Source organism: Coloeus monedula, assembly GCF_965178545.1.
Source record: "Coloeus monedula genome assembly, chromosome: Z".
NCBI lineage: Eukaryota > Metazoa > Chordata > Aves > Passeriformes > Corvidae > Coloeus > Coloeus monedula.
Genome location: NC_138822.1, coordinates 54,209,016 through 54,228,363, shown reverse-complemented (window position 1 = coordinate 54,228,363; position 19,348 = coordinate 54,209,016). Strand labels below are relative to the sequence as shown.

The 19,348-nt window shown below is 38.8% G+C and overlaps 1 protein-coding gene across 2 annotated transcripts in view; it reads left to right on the top strand.

Moving 5' to 3' along the window:
* Window positions 1-15,471, top strand: part of RNF38 (ring finger protein 38) — a gene marked incomplete at its 5' end in the record, with an annotated part of 106,528 nt that extends 91,057 nt beyond the window's left edge. For both annotated transcript variants that reach the window (XM_082300847.1, XM_082300846.1), the window contains 5 exons: window positions 2,838-2,944; window positions 4,465-4,549; window positions 6,020-6,141; window positions 6,463-6,562; window positions 11,610-15,471. In XM_082300847.1, the coding sequence (XP_082156973.1) occupies window positions 2,838-2,944; window positions 4,465-4,549; window positions 6,020-6,141; window positions 6,463-6,562; window positions 11,610-11,672 (477 nt within the window). In that variant the 3' untranslated portion in view covers window positions 11,673-15,471. The remainder of the gene's footprint in view (window positions 1-2,837; window positions 2,945-4,464; window positions 4,550-6,019; window positions 6,142-6,462; window positions 6,563-11,609) is intronic.
* Between the last annotated feature and the right edge of the window lie 3,877 nt (window positions 15,472-19,348).

Sequence of the window (19,348 nt, the reverse complement as noted above, 5' to 3'; positions counted from 1 at the left end):
ATTGTTTTCTATGCTACGTTCTCTTTCATGCTGCATTAACATTCTTGATCTTTATTCTAGTAGTACATTTTGTTGAAAAGTCACACTTTTGCAATCATATTCCATTACTGGAATAGCTGCATACTGTGGTATTTTCTTTTAAGCTTGTGTTAATCAAGTTAAGGATAATTTAATGACACCAGCAAATTATTTCCAGTAACGTTATCTGCGGAGTGCAGCAGCATTTACTTAGAAAACTTTCCATGTTGTCACACAGTCCAGGACTTCTATTGCAGGGAGTAATTAGTAATTAGTACAGTTTAGAAAAACAGTTGTCACTTTTGTTAATTCTTCATCATATGTTGAGTTTCCACAGCTCAGGAAAGCCAGAATGCTTTAAAAACAGTTCTTCTCTTGAAGCAGTTGTAGAGTGCTTCCATAATTTAGACCACAACATACCATACTATACTATACATACTATAAAGATAGCCATGTTACAAATCTTGATTTAAGTCAGCTTTCAGGTAATCTACAGGTGGTTCAGCTGCAGCAGCACAAAATAAAATTAAAAGCGGTGCAGGATAGTCTGTGTTGAACTTTGTTGAATTGTGTGTTTCTGTGGTGTGTCCAGTGGTGCTACTTATAGGATCTTTGTCTTGTACTTGAATCTGCAATTATATTAGTCCTGAAATGGGTGAGGGGTTTGTTGTTGTTGCTGTTCTTGTTGTTTTGTGTGGGTCACTTTTTAAAAACAAACAAACAAAAACCCTCTCCTGCCTGTGTGATGCTGGGAGAAATAGCTAGATCCCAAGTATGGGTGCTGATATTATTTATTGTTTGACATGTGTATCAAGTTGTCAGTGTTTTAGAGGCGTATTATTTAAATTTTAAATAAGAATTAAATTTTAGACCCTGCAGCTGCAGAATATACAGGTATCTGTCTTTAATTAATCTCGTTGAAATCACAGAACCTAGTCAAATGCTTGCTGCAGTTTTTATAAAGGTTCAAGTAAGTGTTCACCATTTTAAAAAGTGGTCAACTTATGGTTAATTTAAAGATGCACAGATTTTCAATGAAGTTTTCAGTCACTATGAGACACTCTGGAGACCAGGACACTTGAAAGCTTCTGTATGCTTCGATGCATTAGTCAAATTACACATCTTTTGCTGGGAGTCAGACTTCCTTCAATTTTAAATTCAGTTGTTAAAATAGGTAGGGAACATAATACCATTTTCTGCAGATAGTAGCATGTGTCCTCTCAGATGCTTCAGCTCCATGTTGTTTATTGCTAAGGAGTAGAATAGAGACTTCCTGCAAGTAACCACGTGGCCTTTTATAAAGTAATACTAAATCTTTATAAAGCTTTATTTGCATTAACATTAGAATGGAATAGCTGCATTTCTGATTCTTTTTCATTCAGTGAACACAACAGTTTCTAATTATGTTTTTGGATTGCAGAATTCGCAAAGCAGTAAAATTAATATTTGTTATGCCTAGTTTAAGACTTCAACCAAAAGGAACCTGGCTCTTTTGCATTGTGTTTATATTCATAAGTTAATTTTATGTATGACTGTGGCTACCTAATCATAATGTAAAATTAGGGAATTTTAGGTTAGTCATTGAGGTTGTTGGGGTTTGGTGCTTTCCAGTTCCAAACATGTAAGAAGAAAAACGTGTTTGTAAAGACTTAGGGTCTTTGTTTCAAAAATAAGGTCAGAAGGCCCTCAAATATGAATTCAATAGGGATACATGAATTTCAGTTGTAGAAAATACAAAACAATTTTTAGTAAAAGATGACAGAAAGTGCCCTGATTTATCCATGGAATGAATGCATTGAAGCTTTAGTATTGAGTGTCTCTCTAGGTGTGGTCAGCTGCAGAAACTGTACTGATTAAACTTTCCACATACACTTGAAAGGCTTCAAGCCTTTAAGCCTAAATGTAAATATATACCACTGCTTAAAAGTTAGAGGTTTTTTAAAAAATTCTCATTTTAAAGAATTTTTTAAGGGCTTCTTTACTCAACTGCTTGTGTGGAAGCCTGCATAATAGCCCTTGGGCTTTTATATTTACAACAGGCTCAGCAGTTCATGTCCTGTTTCCCAAACTATACTGACTGTAGACCAAAACACAAGAACTTCCAAGGAGTTCTGTTGTATATTACTACTTTTTGCACAGGTTGGTCTGATTGTGTATTATAGATGGGAATAGTAATTTCAAATTGAGGCCGAGATTCTTTTGGATTTTAGCAGAGGCTGGATTTTTAAAATAATGCTTTACTGAAAGTGGATTTCATTATTGAGGGGGGAGATTAAGGATAGAAAATGTTGAATCACGGGCTCACAGACTGGAAGGCTGGAAGGGTGATCATCTGGTCAAGCAGGGCCACCTAAAACCGTGTGTCCAGGACTACGTCCAGGCAGCTTTTGAGTATCTCCAGAAAGGGAGACTCCACCATCTCCTTAGGCAACCTGTGCCAGTGCTCAGTCACCCTCAGAGTAAAGAAGTGTTTGCTGATGTTCAGATGAAGCCTCCTGTGTTTCAGTCTGTGCCCAACGTCTCTGGTCCTGCCACTGGGCACCACTGAAAAGAGCCTGGCTCAATCTTCTTTGCACCCTCCCTTCAGGTATTTATATACTTTGATAAGATCCCCCCCCAAGCCTTCTCTTCTCCAGGCTGAGCAGGCTCAGCTCTCTCAGCCTTTTCTCACACGTGAGATGCTCCAGACCCATCTTAGTGACCCTTTGTTGGACTCTCTCCAGTATGTCCATGTCTGTCTTGTGCTGGGGAGCCCAAAACTGGACACAAGTTCCAGTTCCACAAGTTTCAGTTGAAGCTTATTTTCTTCTTTCTTGCAGCCTTACCCACCTTTTATGCCTCGAAGACTCACAGGGCGCAGCAGATACCGATCACAGCAGCCAATACCACCACACCCTTACCATCCCAGCCTATTACCTTATGTGCTGTAAGTGAAAAGTACATTTGCTTCCATGTAGGCTATTAAGAAGGCAGCAAGCATCTTGGCACTTCCTATGGTTGGACTGACCAGGCATATTTCACCTGTCTCGGAGGAAAACTTCCATTTCTGTGTAAACTTTTCAGCCTGTTTTGAATAACCTACACCACTGAGCAAGATAAAATACAAGTGAACAGTTTTTGTCCAGTGTAGTTTTGCAGGTATTTTGAGGCACAGTAGCCTCTTGTTTCTGAACTCTTGGTAAAGTCTTCAACAGATTTTAAATCATAGTTCTGTGATACTCTTGCAGAGGCATGGTTACACTGTAGGATCACATTGTAGGAGTCTTCACTTATGGAATAAATTAATTTGGTTTGGTTCTTACTTACAAAATACAAGGGTGGGAGCTTCTGTGATGTGTTACTCTTTATTGGCTGAAGTGCTACTCTGTCACAGCTGTCACATTTCTGTTCTGCTTCTGATTAGCTGTTTCTGGAAAAGATGTGGAACAATTAACATTTAGGAATTATCTGTAGTGTGTTATGGTAGACTCTGGAAGAGTTTGGGTCTATGACATGAGATGTATTATCTTCTAATGTTCTGTATTGGAAGTAAGAATTAAATGTTTGGAAAACAAAGATTAAGTTTCTGGTGGCAAAGGTGACATTGACAAGGAAATGATCAAACACTGACACCAGATCTGTAGTTTTCTCTATGCGCAGTGTCAGACATGGCATGAAAATGGCACCAGAAATCTGATTCAGCAAAGTTGTTCAGCTTTGCATCTTGCAGTCTGAGAGTAATGTCATAGCTTCTTGCCTATTCATTGTGGACATGATGTGGCACAGTAATTCCTGATTCTACTATATTAGTGCTTTGAATTTGTCATTTCCGTGTGTGTGGATGAAGTTTTGACCCATTGTACTGTCTTGGGGGGTAAAAATACAAGCAGAAAAACATCTCTCTGATCTCTCAGTTTGAAGGGGTTCGGCTTTAACCAACATCACAGTACATGAGAAAATGAATTTGTGCTTGCCTTCAGTATGGAAGTTTGTCCAGTAGCAAATCCTGTTTATCTTCATCGTGTATTTTAGGCTTGCAGAACTTGAAAGACTTTTGTGTTGGAGACCTAAATGAACTTAGCATTCCTCTTTGATGGTCTTTTATCCACTTAAAGAAATACATTTAAAACCAGAATGTCAATTTTTTGTCAGTTTTAGTCCTCCATAGTGTGTGGTAATTAAGACATTAGTTTTTGTAATAAAGCTGAGCTTGGTTAAAAGTACCAAGTGAAATGTGCATGCAGTTAAAAAGTCAGCACTCCCAATATCAGAAAGTAGCAGAAAAAGCTTTTCCTGTGACTCTTTCACTTCAAATGTCTGTTCTTGACTTCAAACGTAACATTTTTGCCAGTTCTGAGAACATGTTGACTAGAGAGGCATCAGAAAGGTTACTTTACCTCTGCCAGATGTTTCTGTGCTTTCCTTCAGCATGATGCTGAACCTTATCCTTGTTTGCTCTCGTGGTAGATCAATGCTCCCAGTTCCACCGGCAGTTGGACCAGCTTTCAGCTTTGAGTTGGATGTGGAAGATGGAGAGGTAGAAAACTATGAGGTTGGTGTGTGAACTACAACTACCTTTAAAGAACAGATGTTAGCTCAAGCAATAGATAAAATTTTATTATATTTTGCTTTTAATCCTGGTTTGTCTTTCAAATAAATGTAATGACTGTGAAGACAGAATCCAAAAACAGTCCTTCCACATTCTTTTTGTAAAACTGGATACTAGAGTGTTTAGCTTTCTTTCTTGTCTATTGCTCTTTCCCAGAATTCACCTTTCCAGGCTAGTAATCATTAAATTGTTCAACTTTTATGTTCTACATGCTACTCTTCTCCTTTCAAAATTTAATTGATTTTAAATACCAGAAAGAAGTGAAACACTTTCAAAAAGGGTAAGTTACTGGTTTTATGAGTGTAACTTTCAGAATAGTTTTAATATCATAGGATTAATTGATCTAAATGTAATGTTTATAAAACTGCCTTACTGCCTGTTCTTCTTGCCGTCAGAAGGGGATGGTAATTCACATCTAGAGATGCAGAACCCTCTTAAATACCCTAGATAATTATGGGGCTGTTCCAACTGTTGTTTCTTTGCTGGTTCTGAAGCTAATGGATTCCATTTGATTTCTCTTGAGTTAGTCATCATTAACCCTGATTTTTGCATCTTTTTGCCTGTGCTCCCCTTAAGATCTCTGTGTAGTTGCACATCTTCAGTTTAACAATGAGCACTTCTGTAATAACTTCTGTGGTGGTTCAGAAGAAGCAATGTCTTCTGAGAATTTGGGCCCTAGTTTTAGCAGTGTAAGAAAACAGTACCATTGGCAGCTTTCACAGGGTCTTTTCTGTGCATTGATTCTGTATCACACGTTTCCTAGGGCCCTCATGAAGGAGTGTGAGTTAAATACATGACAGACTGCAAATTATATACATGGAAGGATTTTAGTTGCAATGCTTGGCTTACAGAAAATTAACATAAAAATTAGCAGCCAAAAAAAGCACTTAAAGTTTGATGGTATGTATTTGTTTTCCAGATTGAGGATAAAATCTCCATATTTTAATTCAACTAGCCCTCAATGTGGAGTGGAAATCATAAACTGTCCCATTAAATTTATGATTTCTCTCACAAGACCAGACTCAAATATTCTTACGAAGGAAATTAGGTGACAATTTTTTTCTGGTTTACCAGCATTGTTAATTTCATAGCAGGGTGAGGGGATCCCTCAGAAGCAAATTACTTGCTGAGCTGTACATGCAGTCACAGTAGTAATTGGAAATTGGGTCCTTGGAGTGGGTTTTGAAATCCCAAAGATAATACGTTAAATAATTACAAAGATGGTTAAGTTCGGAAGGACTTTCCAAGGAGCTTGTACTGTATGGGAGAGCTAAAGTTCTAAATATTTCTTAATAGAAGGGTGTTTTGTACTACCAGCTGGGGTAGTGAGATGTGGTGGCAGTCCCAACACCAACAGAACCAGAGCCTGTTTGATCAGTGAATTTTTAAATGTCTAGTTTCCATGTTTTGCAGGCACTGCTGAATTTGGCGGAACGTCTGGGAGAAGCCAAACCACGGGGATTAACAAAAGCAGACATTGAGCAGCTTCCATCCTACAGGTTCAATCCAAACAATCACCAATCAGAGCAGACGCTGTAAGTATATTGGTCTCTTTCAAAGATCCGTGATTTAGATGGTTTGATTTTCATTTCTTTAACTTGCAGTCACAGCTAGGTCAGAAGAGCAAGAATACGTGCTTTGCAATGTGAAAGCACAGTAAATAAGAAAAGCAACAAAACACCCATAAAACCCCACAGAGTCAATTCTCAGTTTCCATTGTCAGATGTCAATCACTGTAGCTACTGAAGGAGTAAAATAGCTGCTGTGTTGCAATCATACCTGTAAAGTTTTGTATGGAATTGCATATTTGTTGTTCTTACATAGCAGATACATTTAAACTTCATTCTGTTTTTTAGATGTGTGGTGTGCATGTGTGATTTTGAATCAAGGCAGCTACTTAGAGTCTTACCTTGTAACCACGAGTTCCATGCCAAGTGTGTTGATAAATGGCTGAAGGTAAGGAAAAATCCTATCTCAGGTGAAATTGATTATGTAGTTTTATAGGAGAGGGTGGGGATATTTTGCTGTTGCATTTCTTTTCACCTTGTTTCATGTTTCTGACACTTAGAAATGCCAGCAGAGTGGAAGCACTGCTTAGACAGGATATTATTCTAATAATTGACGAAGATTGTTTCTTCATAATCTTTGGCACAAGGGAAAATGAATGTGAATACAATTATTTTCATGGACAGCTCTTGCTGTGTTTTCCATTTGCTTAAAACAGTAACTGTGCATTAGAGTAATGCATGACATTAGAGAATACTTGAAAAAAAGTAAATAATATAGGAGGTATGACATAGATGATGATGGTGGCTTCAACTGTTACATAGCTTGTCTGGCAAGAATGAGTACCAACACGTTTCCTTCCCCACTTTGCTATTAATGTTAGTTTCTGGGGCAAATAAAGTGGGTTACATGTGTACGTTTATGTGTATGCATATACACAAAAATACATATAAATAGAAATTACAGTTTTTCAAAATTGTTTACCCATCTAAGAGAATCTGAACAAAAAAGAAAGTCTCAAGAATCAAGGCAGCAGCCCAGTAAGAGCATAGATGAAATAGCAGCTGTGCAGAAGGTGAGAAGAACAAGAAATACAAGTAAATTATGGCAGACATTCCTACCAGCTGCATTTAGCCAGATCTACTTTCAGCAAGATGTTGATTACCATCTTGCCTCAGTTTTTTTACTGTTTTATTCTATTCAGCTTTAATCCATTTAGTCTGTTGTGCAGAACATTGGAAACTGCAATGATACTATGTTGATATGGTCCATAGAGAATTACAGATGCTGTTTGTTGTTTTGAAAAAAGAGATAGAAACCCCTTGCCTTTATGGCATCATGTCTTAGGCAAGTGCTGAAATGTGCAGAGAATGAAAAAATCAAATTAATATTGGTGGTATTTTTTTTGCTAACAATATATGAAGAATAACGAGAAGGATTTGAAAGGTGGGATATGAAATTGCCCTTTGGCTACAGTATCCATGGTAGTCTATGTCTAAAGCTTCTACAAAATCTAGGGCCAGTGAAACTATTTCTACAGCAATGCTCAGAATTTTTGGTAGAAGTGGTCCAAAAATATCTGAATTCACGTACGTGCTCAAGAATCAGCAAGAGGAACTAAATACCTGGTTGTTATATCGTCATATTAAAACCCACACGCACACACCCCACATAATATTAGCAGTTTCTCTCTGCTAGATGTATGCAGTTTTATTCACTTACTACAAATTAAGAGTAGACTCTGTATGTATCAAAGTTGTGTTCTTCAGCATCCCCTCCTCTTCTTGAGCAGCGTTCACACTGCATGTGTCAACTTCATTGCATGAAACTCTCTAACTCAGTTGTGGTGTGGACAGTGAGTATCCAGGGATAGTACTATCTAAAGAAAATCTCATTTGACCCAGCCTGTGAGATAGTGGATGCTATAGGTTTATTATGTGGACTTTTTTAAAGATAGCTCTTTCCAGGCTATTGATGCAAAAAAAATACACACTTCTGATTCATAGAACCCCTGATCTGCAGATTTCTGGAAGTTAGAAGAACATGTCAGGAAAGTATGATGCATGCTTGTCCTGTTCTTAGTGCTCTTTCTTACCTGACATCTCACTCAGGAGTCAGACAAGTATGTCGAGTTAAGCTGTTTTGGGACTCAGTGTAGTACGTTTAAAGTTAAGAGTTAGTCCTTTCAACTGGTAATGAGCTGCAAATAGCATTTGGAACCGCAAAGTGAAAAAAGTAGATTTAGTGTAGTCTGTTTTCAAAATCATAGTGTACTATTTAGCGGTGAAATAATTTTGCTGATGTTCTTGTCCCATTTTAGAAACTGCATTTTCTAACAGATCTTCACATGTGGTATTTTGTAAAGGTTGTGTTCAGAATGAGGTGCAAGATACACGATCAAAATATAGGGGGGTGCAGTTAAACCTACTAAAACTTGCACTGACATCATTATTCCAGAGCTGAGTACAAAGTAAGATAGACAAGGTTAAACCATCCTAGTGTAGGATGACTAAGGCAATACTTTTACACCATGTGGGTTCAGTTACAGTGGTACAAAGATGGTATATGGAAATAAAGATTATTTTGTTTGCAAGCTGTACCGAATTACCTGTAACACCAGTCTATTTTAGTTAAGCCTCTGCCTAAACTTGGTTACAGTTAATAAGCCAACATCTGGGAGTGATAATAACTGGAAAGTATTCTGTGTTTTAGTTTTGCTTCTGTTCATTCATCTATGAATTTGAAAACCTTTTAAAATATATCTTGATTGTATAATTATGTCCACATCCACTTAATTCACCTCATCCAGTCAACATCATGTTCATAAATTCTGCAAGGGAAGGTTAAAATTGTGGCTTTCAGCACTTGTACTGTTATTCCACAAGATAGAAAAAGAAGAAAATTACTGGTTTGTTGCTATTTTTTACCAATTTAATCTCATTTTTTTGAAGAGAGTATTTGCTATCTAGGACTATTTCTAGAACTATGGAGTCAAATTGATTCTTAGTTTCATTGTATGTCACTTTAGTGAAAGATCTAAGTAAAAGGTTAGTGATTCAGTCTCATTACTTTAAAAAATACTCTTCTTGGGCTGCCTGTTGGTGATGATGGAGGAGTAAAGAAACTATCTAAAAAAAGTTTTGTGGCTTGTAGGCATGGATAATTGACAGTACTATCTTCTTAGGTAGTTTGAGCAAGTAAGAGGAAATGTTCTGTAACAATGCATTTGGTTGCCCACTTTAGCTAAAATACTTCCCTATTTAAGCAAGGTTAAAGTCTTAAGGAGAAAAGATGTAATACAGTGGAGGAAACAACAGAATTAAAAAGAGGGATGTTATCCTTTTACTTTTTGTAGTATTCCTAATTCTCATATTTCACAGTATTTGGCTACTTCTTACCCTATATCCTCTAGTCAAATATGAATACATGAGAAATGTGTTCTTCTATAAAACAAAAGTCATCATTCCAAAGGAGAGCTTGACACCGTGACTTGTGTTCAGCCTGAAGGCTTAGAACAACCTTAAAAGGACAATTTGCCTTTATATTTAGCAGTGTAATAGGAAATGCTGTATTATATATGAGAAAAGACAAACTGTAACTATACTTCAGCTTATTTCTGATGGACTAACACCAAAGTAGTGCAATGGTTTTTAGAGGATTCTAGTAGTCCTATAGTTTCATTATTCTAAATGCAGTTCATTTTAACTATAAATTCCTATAAAAAATATAAAACAGTAAATCCATTTATTGTGCAGCACTCTCTAGTTACAGTACAAAATTAAGTCTGCCTGGAAGGGTGGCAAGTTAGAAGGTCAATATTACAATATTATGTCCCCCTTACTCCTCTTTTGGCATGAAAGAGTCATGTTAAATGCCAGGAAGGGAAAATTAATTTCATGAAAGACACAAGAATGTGACTAAATTTAAAGCACATGTTCATGTAGGATCTTGAAAAGTTCCTTGAAAAGCAGTGGTGTGGTGTCCATAAGTATTCATTTTATCCTGGCACAGTAGATCTATTTCTGCAGTTCCTATCAAGAAATTACTCCTACTGAATGCTGTTCTGTGGTGCAAGTGGTTGTTACTTCATTATCAATCTAAGTGAATAGCTCCTGATTCATAATCCACTGAATGTTGAATAACACACCTTTTTATTTTAAACATTATATTAGCCAGATTATATTTAAAATCATGCACATGAAGTGACCAGGTAAGGACATTTTGAAGTATATTTTGAAACTGCTAGTGAAAGAGAGAGAAATAAAATTTTAATTTATACTCCAATCCATGTTTTACAAAAATTAAAATTAAAAAATTAGGGACAATGGTAACAGTTGACAGCAGGAAAATTGACAGGAAAAATAAACCTTCACTTTAACTTCCATTGCTGAATAATGTTTTTCAGTAATAAATAATGTATTACTTTCATTGGATTAGTTATTGTTTGGATTTAAAATACTTGATAAAGAATTCTGACCTGCAGAGTCATATTTCTTGATGCTCTTTGCTTGTATTTTCATTGAAAAATCTGGTTTCCTTAGAAGACTTGCTGTGGGCAGTGGTTGGTCCTGCAGTTTTGGTGGCTATGAAATAGAGAATTTGGGATAGGGAAGAGTTCTCTTCACTCTTCCCCTTACAAGGGAAGTATTGACTCACAGATGTTACATAATTGTCTGGGGATTTTTCTCATCATTTGCTAAAATTAGCCATTATTTGAAAGGGGGAATGAGAAAGCAGAAGTATTTTCCCAGTAGCTTAAGAAATACTACTTCTTATCTGTCTTACTTTTTAAGGAAGCTATAAAAGTAAACAAGTCACAGGACTTAATTTTCAGTGTGTGCTTTACTGAAGAGCTAAATCTAGGCCTGCTGGTGTGTGTTACTTGAATACCTGCTTGGTCGAGTCATCTTCTCTTTGTTTGTATTTCTTTTTTTTATTCCCCTTCCCCTTTACTAAAATCCCCTCCCTTTTTCCCTGGTTTGCTTTCAGCTTTGACCAAATCTGTATGATGATTTTGTGTGACGATAATGGAATAAACAAAGTATGATGTCATTCTTGATCGGTAGGGTTTGTGATAACATGACGTCTTCACACAGGATGTTTATTTGCAGCCCAGGATGTCTCAATTGGTTTTGGTGGCTTTCTCTACAGCATACAGTACAGGTTGTTAGTTCCACCCATCTGACTGCAATATACTGTAACTGTGAATCTGCATTCATAAAACCACCATCACTTAGCTAGAGCCTAATTTGTTGTCTTGCTTTGTCTTAAAAGATAAAAGGCACAATTACTTTTTGTAAATGTAATTTTGTATTGGCAAACTCACCACACCACTCAAACATAACAAAACAAACTAAGAAAAGGCCTAAGCACATCTGTCTTCTCTTGAATTGGTCTTCAGTGGTCACAGATGTCAGTGTCACATACACATTACCTTAACAATGTATTTGTCAGTCTTAACCCTCTTTAACCCTCTTTTGTTTTTCTGGTTTTACAGGCGAATCGCACCTGCCCGATTTGTAGAGCTGATGCCTCAGAAGTGCATCGTGATTCAGAATGACCAATCTAAGAGCACAAATCTGGTTTGGGTGTTTCTCCTTGCCTGTATATATGAACTCTCTATTGAACTTACCTACCCATGTGGCTTCCAGCCTACCCTTTACACAAAAGGGTCAGTGGACCTTACTTTGCACTGTGTGACTTAATCAATTATAAAGCTTATAACTAGTCTTCACAGTTATGGGATTGTTATACTAACAAGTGTGAGTGGAACTCCAAAGATTTTTTTTTTTTTTTAGCTTAATTTTGTGTGTGCACTAACATTCCCTGGGTTTTGTGTGATCATTCCGAGTATTGCTGCGAGATTACTGTGGATGTGATCTTTTAGCATGTGCTTTTATATAAAAGAAAAAGAAAAAAAAAAGTGGTAGCTCCAAACAATATAGCAATCTACCTTATATAGAGCCTTCAGATACTGTGAGTGGGGATGAACGGTGTGAGTGTGAGAGGGTGAGTGAAGTGTGCTTGTGACGGGGGGTGCGTGCGTGTTTGAGAACCTATATACCAGCATGTACTGAGAACGTATGTGTGTAGTAATAATTATGCTGCAATGTATAATCTTGTGTGTTATTTAAACAGTACTAGTACTGTACACTGGTTCCTTTCCTTGTGTTTGCAGTTGCACACTGAATGCGATGGGTGCAGCAATTACAGACATTTAGTATTTCCTCCCCAACGTACTTACAGGTGTAAAGACCTTTCTACCTACTGCTACTCAAACAGCTGTTACGCTTCCCCTTCATTGGAGGCTTTAAGTGTGTACCACTAAAGAATGGATTGATTGTTCATACATGAGTAACCTTGGGGGTTTTATCATATGTTACAACGTCTGGATTTTTTAATGGCTGATTTCCGAGTTATTTTATCAATATAGAGTTGCAATATCGCATTTAGCAATATTAATGTTTTCAATTGCTAATATGAATATCAATATTTTTCTGTTTTCCTTTTAAATTTTTCTAGCTGGGTTTACCAGTTGTGTGTTTCTTCCATGAAAGGAAGCAGAAAGTACACTGAGGGTGTCCTGGTTTTGTGAAACAGCTCTTAACTTTTGGCCATTGTACTTGCTAAGGACATCATCTTTTAGCTTATAAACACTGGCTTTAATCACATACATTCTTTGTCATCTACAAGGAAGTTTGTATGTAACTAAAATAACTTGTAAAAGGTTACAATTTTATTCCTGCAACTTCATGAATAAAATACAATTTTTAGCATTTTCTTAGAGAAGTAGAATTTCATATTTTTTTCACCATATCTCAAGAGGAGGTAGGTTTTGGTCATTAACCGCAGAACTCAGTTGCCCTGATGCTGCTTCTTTCCCTTCCTTATTTCATGATGAGTGTAATAGGAAGAAGGGACTCCCTTGGTTTTTGCAATCAAGTTTCCAGAGTGCTCCACTATAGGAGAAACTTGGAATACTTTCCAGAACAGTGCTGTGAAATAGAGGGGATAATGCCTATTCAAGTGCTCTGAATAGTATTTTATTTGGGCCATTGAAAAAAAATTAGCTTTCTTTTTAACATTGACACTGTTAACATCTCTGATACATTCTAGCAAAATATTTAGGTCTGTATATACCACAGTTACTAAAAGGATGCACTTTTTGCAATTAAACTGTTTTCATAAATTCAGTGTCATTACTTTGGTTGCAGCACCACAAGTGGCACAATTACCAGTATTGCTACAACTTGCTGCCAGTCTCAGCTTTAAGTTTCTTCATTATCATTTCTGATGCTTTTGTATGCTGCTATGCTTTAGTATCAGTTACAATTTCAAACAGTGTTAGATGTTCTCCATGCTGGTTTTTCTCTTTGAACATTCTACAGACCAGTCACAGCTCTTTGTGCAGCTAAATAAAAGCACAATTTTGCCCTGTTTCAGATGTTTTTCTGTCTGTTTAGTTATGCTGATGCCTTTTTCTGGTCTTAAAATCAAGAGCCAAACACAGTTAGAAGGGAAGAAGGGATTTTACCTTGCTATTTATTTTAAGGATCCTTAGGTGCACTGAAAGTGCACATCCAGGTCAAATGCACCGCAATGCACACCGCAATGCCCCGCCCCACCCCCCCCCCCAAAAAAGATCAGGTATAACATTATAGGTCTTACTAATTAGCATATCTATCAAAAATTCCCCAATGAGAGGCTTGAATGAGCCCCCCTCCCCAAGGAACCTTCCCCTGGATGGTTCTGTCTTAGTTTACAGAATGTGATCTGGAGAGGACCTTGGGGTCTGGGGCACACTAACCCTTACTTATGAGGCTTCTAAAATGTTTAGTCTCCTAGCTGGACAGACAAGTCCAAGAATGTAGGCAAAAAGCACTAAGAATACAGAAGTTGTAAAAAGGTATAACAGGGGTATAATAGAAAAGGCAAAAAAATCTTCATGGCATCAATGCAGATAGTTCTCAAAAACAGTGAAGCTTTCCATACCTATCCTTACTTAGGAACACTGAATAAATAAAAATCCACTTCAAAATATTAGAATTTCTTTCTCCTCTCTTCCAGTGGAGTTAAAGAATAGGCTTTTCACAATAGCGCCTAGCAGGTTAAATTACATTTAATAAAATTTATTTTTTTAACAAATAAATCATGTTGTTTAAAAAGCATATGCCACATATGTCTTACAAAACTTAGCCTCTTTTATATAACTGCAAAAGAAAAAAAAATCCTTGTGTACAGATTTAAAAATGACTAACATTTCTGTGTTTAGTATTCAGTTCAAAGCATGGAAAAGGGTACTTTTTCTAAACTTGATACAAGTGAACAAGACACATCCTTCTGAAGCCAAGAGAAAGTAGTTCTCTTTCTGGAACTAGAGGAATGTCCCTTTTCCCCCTACTAAAATTCAGTGAGACAGTGGGAGATCTAGGAGATTGAGGGTCTAAGTTGGTAAAATCCTGCAATTAATTGTTGCACTCTTATGGCTCATCTCTTCTGGAATGGTTCTTTGGTTTGCATGGATGAATGTGGACTTGCTTCCCGTGGTTAGTGTGTACAAACAGCACACGTGCTTATGTTCTGAATCAGCTCAGACAAGCTACAACCACATCGTCTGTGGTGGCTGTCAAGGGCAGGGGATTTCTGTTCAGCTCTTAACTGCCATGTCTTATGCACAGCTGCCATGGTGCCTGACAGCACCTGAATTCAGCAACACTTCTTTTATGTTCATTGCCTTTCTGCCATCCACTGACTCTTTTTTCTCCAAAAAACAAGCAAAAACATCCAACCTCTAATATGTTTGCTTTATCATATTGGCACTGCTGTGGTTTTTTTGCATAAACTGTCAATTTAATTTGATGTTTTAGTGGATATCAAGGCCTACAGATAATTCCAGTGTCTCATTTTTTGGCTTTCTTTAGAAGAAGAAGTAAGGCCATGTGTTGTATGTCATTATGTACAGGGTCTTGAATGTGACTTCAGAGCTGTTAATACAATGCATAATACTTGGGATGAGATTAACCAACTGTTTAATTGTAGAAAACAGTTTCAACTGAGTTATCTTTGGGCCTTTGTAAAAGCTGTGTTTTTTTCCTTTGGTACATTGTTACCTCATTTTGCTACTTGTGTTTCAGACTTGCTAATTATTATGAAAGCTTATGGTTTTTGTTGGAATCATATTTTGTTAAGTGTTTTCTTTAAATCATATGCTATTGTATCATTTAACATGTAGTTTTAAATGTATTATAAATATCTGTAACCAAATCATTTGAAGGCTTGATAAATTTTTAACAAAATTTGTACATTTTTTATGAGAGTTACTAGTAATGCTTTACTAGGTAGTGCAATGAATTTTTATTTTTAATCCCTGTGCCCAATTTTGGAGTTGAGAGAGTTGTTCAGTAATAAATGTATGATGTACACTTACACAATTTTGTCCTGTTCTTTCTCTGAGGGATGTATTGTTTTCTTTTGTTACTGGGCATATTTCTGTGCATGATCATGCAAATTGAAATATTATTGGCAACAGCCACTTGTGTTGTAGGGGGACATTCTGCCACCTTAACTGTAGCACACAACATTTTTTTTTTTTTATCTTATGTTGAGCGTAAGAAACTGATATGAAATCCTGTACCATATTTTTGAGAATGTGAGAACTCAAAGTACTCAAAGCCTTGCCTAAAAGGACAGCGTTCTAAAGATCTTACTTTGCCAGAAAAAATTTGCAGGGATGAAGGCTCTCCTTAGCTGTACTATTGGCAGTGTGTATCAGCTGAAGATGTGTTACACTTTTGCAGTGCCCTAACAGTAGTAAATGATGCATCCTGAGTTATAATGGGTTTTATTAGCCAGGGTCACATGAGAAACTGGTTGTGAAACAAAACAAAACAAAAGACTTGCATGATTTTGGTTTTAAGATAATGCAAACTAAGTTGACAGGTGTAGTTACTTAAGAGGTTTTCATTTGCACAGGACATTTAATCGCTGCATCAGTAGCAGGCGTTCTTGGTACTCAGACATATTTGAAGATTCATTTGTGCTTTTGAGAATCCTTATGCAGGTTCACACACATAACTTCTGGATTTGGGAGACACTGGAAAAGAGAAAGGTGTCAGTCTGTGAGCTCGGATACTTGCAAAGCCACATTTTTTGCACTCAAGTATATTGCAGAGCAGCTTCCAGGATCATCAGTAGTTTGGCCATGACTAGCCTGAAGAGCAGAGTTGCCCTCCTCCTCTTTCCTGATCTGCTCTCTGCTCCCACCCTCTTTGTGTCACAGCATCTCACTCTCTTGCTTAGCCTGTGCAGTGTCTGTCTTTGCTGGTCCTGTGTTACCACTGCTTGTGAGTCTCCTGGTGTTCTCGATAATTAGCTGGCAAATCAGCTTTCTGTTGCTAAGTTCTAGTAAATCATATCACTGCCACCAGATACTGCATCCTATGTACTCTTCTGTGGTTCTTTTTTCTTGTCTTGCTTTCAACTACTGGCTACAGCTCTGGTTTCTCCATCTTGTATGTCTGCTGTAACCCACCTTCCCCCACAGCTCACCCTGTGGTGTGCATGACCATGTGACTTTCAGGTGTGGTGTTTCCTTGCAACTGATCCTTGATTTGCATGCCCACAGTGCTTATCAACTGATTCAGGAATGACAGCTTGTTTAAGAACAGATGGAGTTCCTCATTTCTTACTTTGTCTTACATGTGCAGTAGATGGGCTTGGCTTTTCAGGAGCAGTGGCACTGCTGCAGCTTTTGTCCAATTCTAGCCTGTGCTAACCTTGGTAGGCTTAGATGGCTTTATTTAATGGCATAAGGGTCTTCCCTTATCAATGATTCTTTGAGGAACTGGGGTACACTTCCAGTTCAACTGCCGTTGTCCTTATGGTGGACTTCAACTTGCCAGAAATCAACTGGGAGCATCACACAGCTGGTACAGCCCAGGTTGTAACATTCTTAAAAAACCTTGGTGACAGCTTTGTCAAAGCTAAGGGAGTGGTTGGGAAAGATTCGCTCCTTGTTCTGCTGCTTGTCAGCAGAGAGGATCTTGTGAGCAGGGATTGGCGTCCGTCTTTGCCATACATACTCAACGAAGCAGTTAAAATCTCTGTTGATGGGAGGGAAAATGCCAGCAAAACCTCAGCTCTAGACTGCTGAGGGAACTAGTAAGTAAAATCTCTGGGAAAATGTTCGAGCAGATGCTGGAGTCCATCAGTGCTGATCCCTTTTTAAACATCACTTCCTAAGGGCACAGGAGCAGGCAATTCCTCAATGTTGGAAGTCAGGCAGGTGAGGCAGGAGGCCAACTTGGCTGAGCAGGGATCTTCTCTTGGAAATAAGGCAAAAAAGGAAAGTGTCTGCCCAATGGAAGTAAGATCAGGTAACACGAGGAGAATGCAGAGATTCTGCTTTCCACTGTAGGGAAAAAATTTATGTGGCCAAAGCTCACCCAGAGTTGAAGCTGGCCGGAAACAGGGACAATAAAAACAGTCTTTTCAAATACATTAATGACAAAGGCAGTGTAGAAATAGCATCAGCCCATTACAGGATGAGGAAAGTCACCTCACAAACAGGGACAAGGACAAGGCAGAGGTGTTTAATGCATTCTTTGACTCAGTCTTTAACATGGGTGATGGACCAAGGGGGTCTCAGTGCCCTGAGCTGGAGGACCATGACTTTGAGAAAGATCAGCTCCCAGTTGACCCTGACATTGTGCAGGATCTGCTGCTCCAGCTGGATCCCTGCAGATCTATGAGGCCTGATGGGATTCATCCAGGAATCCTCAAAGAGCTGGCTGATACCATCACAAAGCCCCTCTCCATGCTTTTTGAGCAGTCTTGGGAATCTGGAGAGGTTCCAGCTGACTGGAAGCTGGTGACATCCTAATTTTCAAGGAAGACCCCGAAAACTACAGTGAAGTCTCACTTTGGTGGCCAGTAAAATCATGGAAAAGATTTCTCTGGGAGTACTGAAAAACATCTGGAGGACAACCCAGTCATCAGTCACAGCCAGCACACCTTCCTGAGGGGAAAGTCCTGCTTGTCAAACGTGATTTCCTTCTACAACAAGGTAACTCACCTAGCTGACCAAGGGAAGCCAGGTGATGTGATCTTTTTGGGTTTCAGTAAAGTTTTCCATAGTGGCTCTCACAGTGTCCTTCTGGACAGAACAACACAGCTGGATAAACACATCATGGCATGGGTGAGCAACTGGCTCATGGGTCAGGTGCAAAGGGTTACAGTGAATGGGGTGACATCAGACTGGCGACCTGTCCCTGCTGGGGCTTCACAGGGCTCCATCCTCAGCCCTGTGCTCTTCAACATCTTCATAAACCACTTGGGCACAGGACTGGAAGGGATACTAAGTAAGTTTGCCGACAACACTAAATTGGGAGGAGCTGTCTGCTCCTTCAGAGGCCTTGCAGAGAAACCTGGACAAATGAGCGAGCTGGGCAGTCACCAACTGTATGGAGTTCAATGAGGGAAGGTTCCAGATTCTGTGCCTGGGACAGGGCAACTGGGTGTGTGTATAGACTGGGGAGCGAGAGGCTGGAGAGCAGCTCATGGAATGAGAGTTGGGGGTCCTGGTTAGTGGCAAGTTGGACATGAGCCAACAGTGCCCTGGCAGCCAGGAGGGCCACTCATGTCCTGGGGTGCATCAGGCACAGCATCACCAGCCAGGCAAGGGAGGGGATTGTCCTGCTCTGCACTGGGGTGGCCTCACCTCGAGTTCTGGGGGCAGGTCTGGGTGCCACAATATAAGAAAGATGTTGAGCTGTTAAGAGTCCAAAGGAGGCCACGAGGATGGTGAAGGGCCTTGAGGGAAAGCCGTATGAGGAGTGGCTGAGGTCACTTGGTCTGTTCAGCCTGGAGGAGACTGAGGGGAGACCTCATTGTGGTTTTCAATATCCTCACAAGTGAACGGCAGACACCGATCTCTTCACCCTCGTGACCAGAGACATGACTTGAGGAAATGGCCTGAAGCTGAGTCAGGGGAGATTTAGGTTGGATTATCAGAAAAGGTCCTTCACCCAGAGGGTGGTTTGCCACTGGAATGGCCTTTCCAAGGAAGTGGTCATGATGCCAAGCCTGGCAGAATTCAAGAAGGGTTAGGACAATACTCCTGGGTACATGGTGTGATTCTAGGGGATGGTGGCATGCTAGGCCAGGAGTTGGGCAGAATGATCATGATGGGTCCTTTTCAACTCAGCAAATTCTCTGAGTGTATGAATTACTGCACCC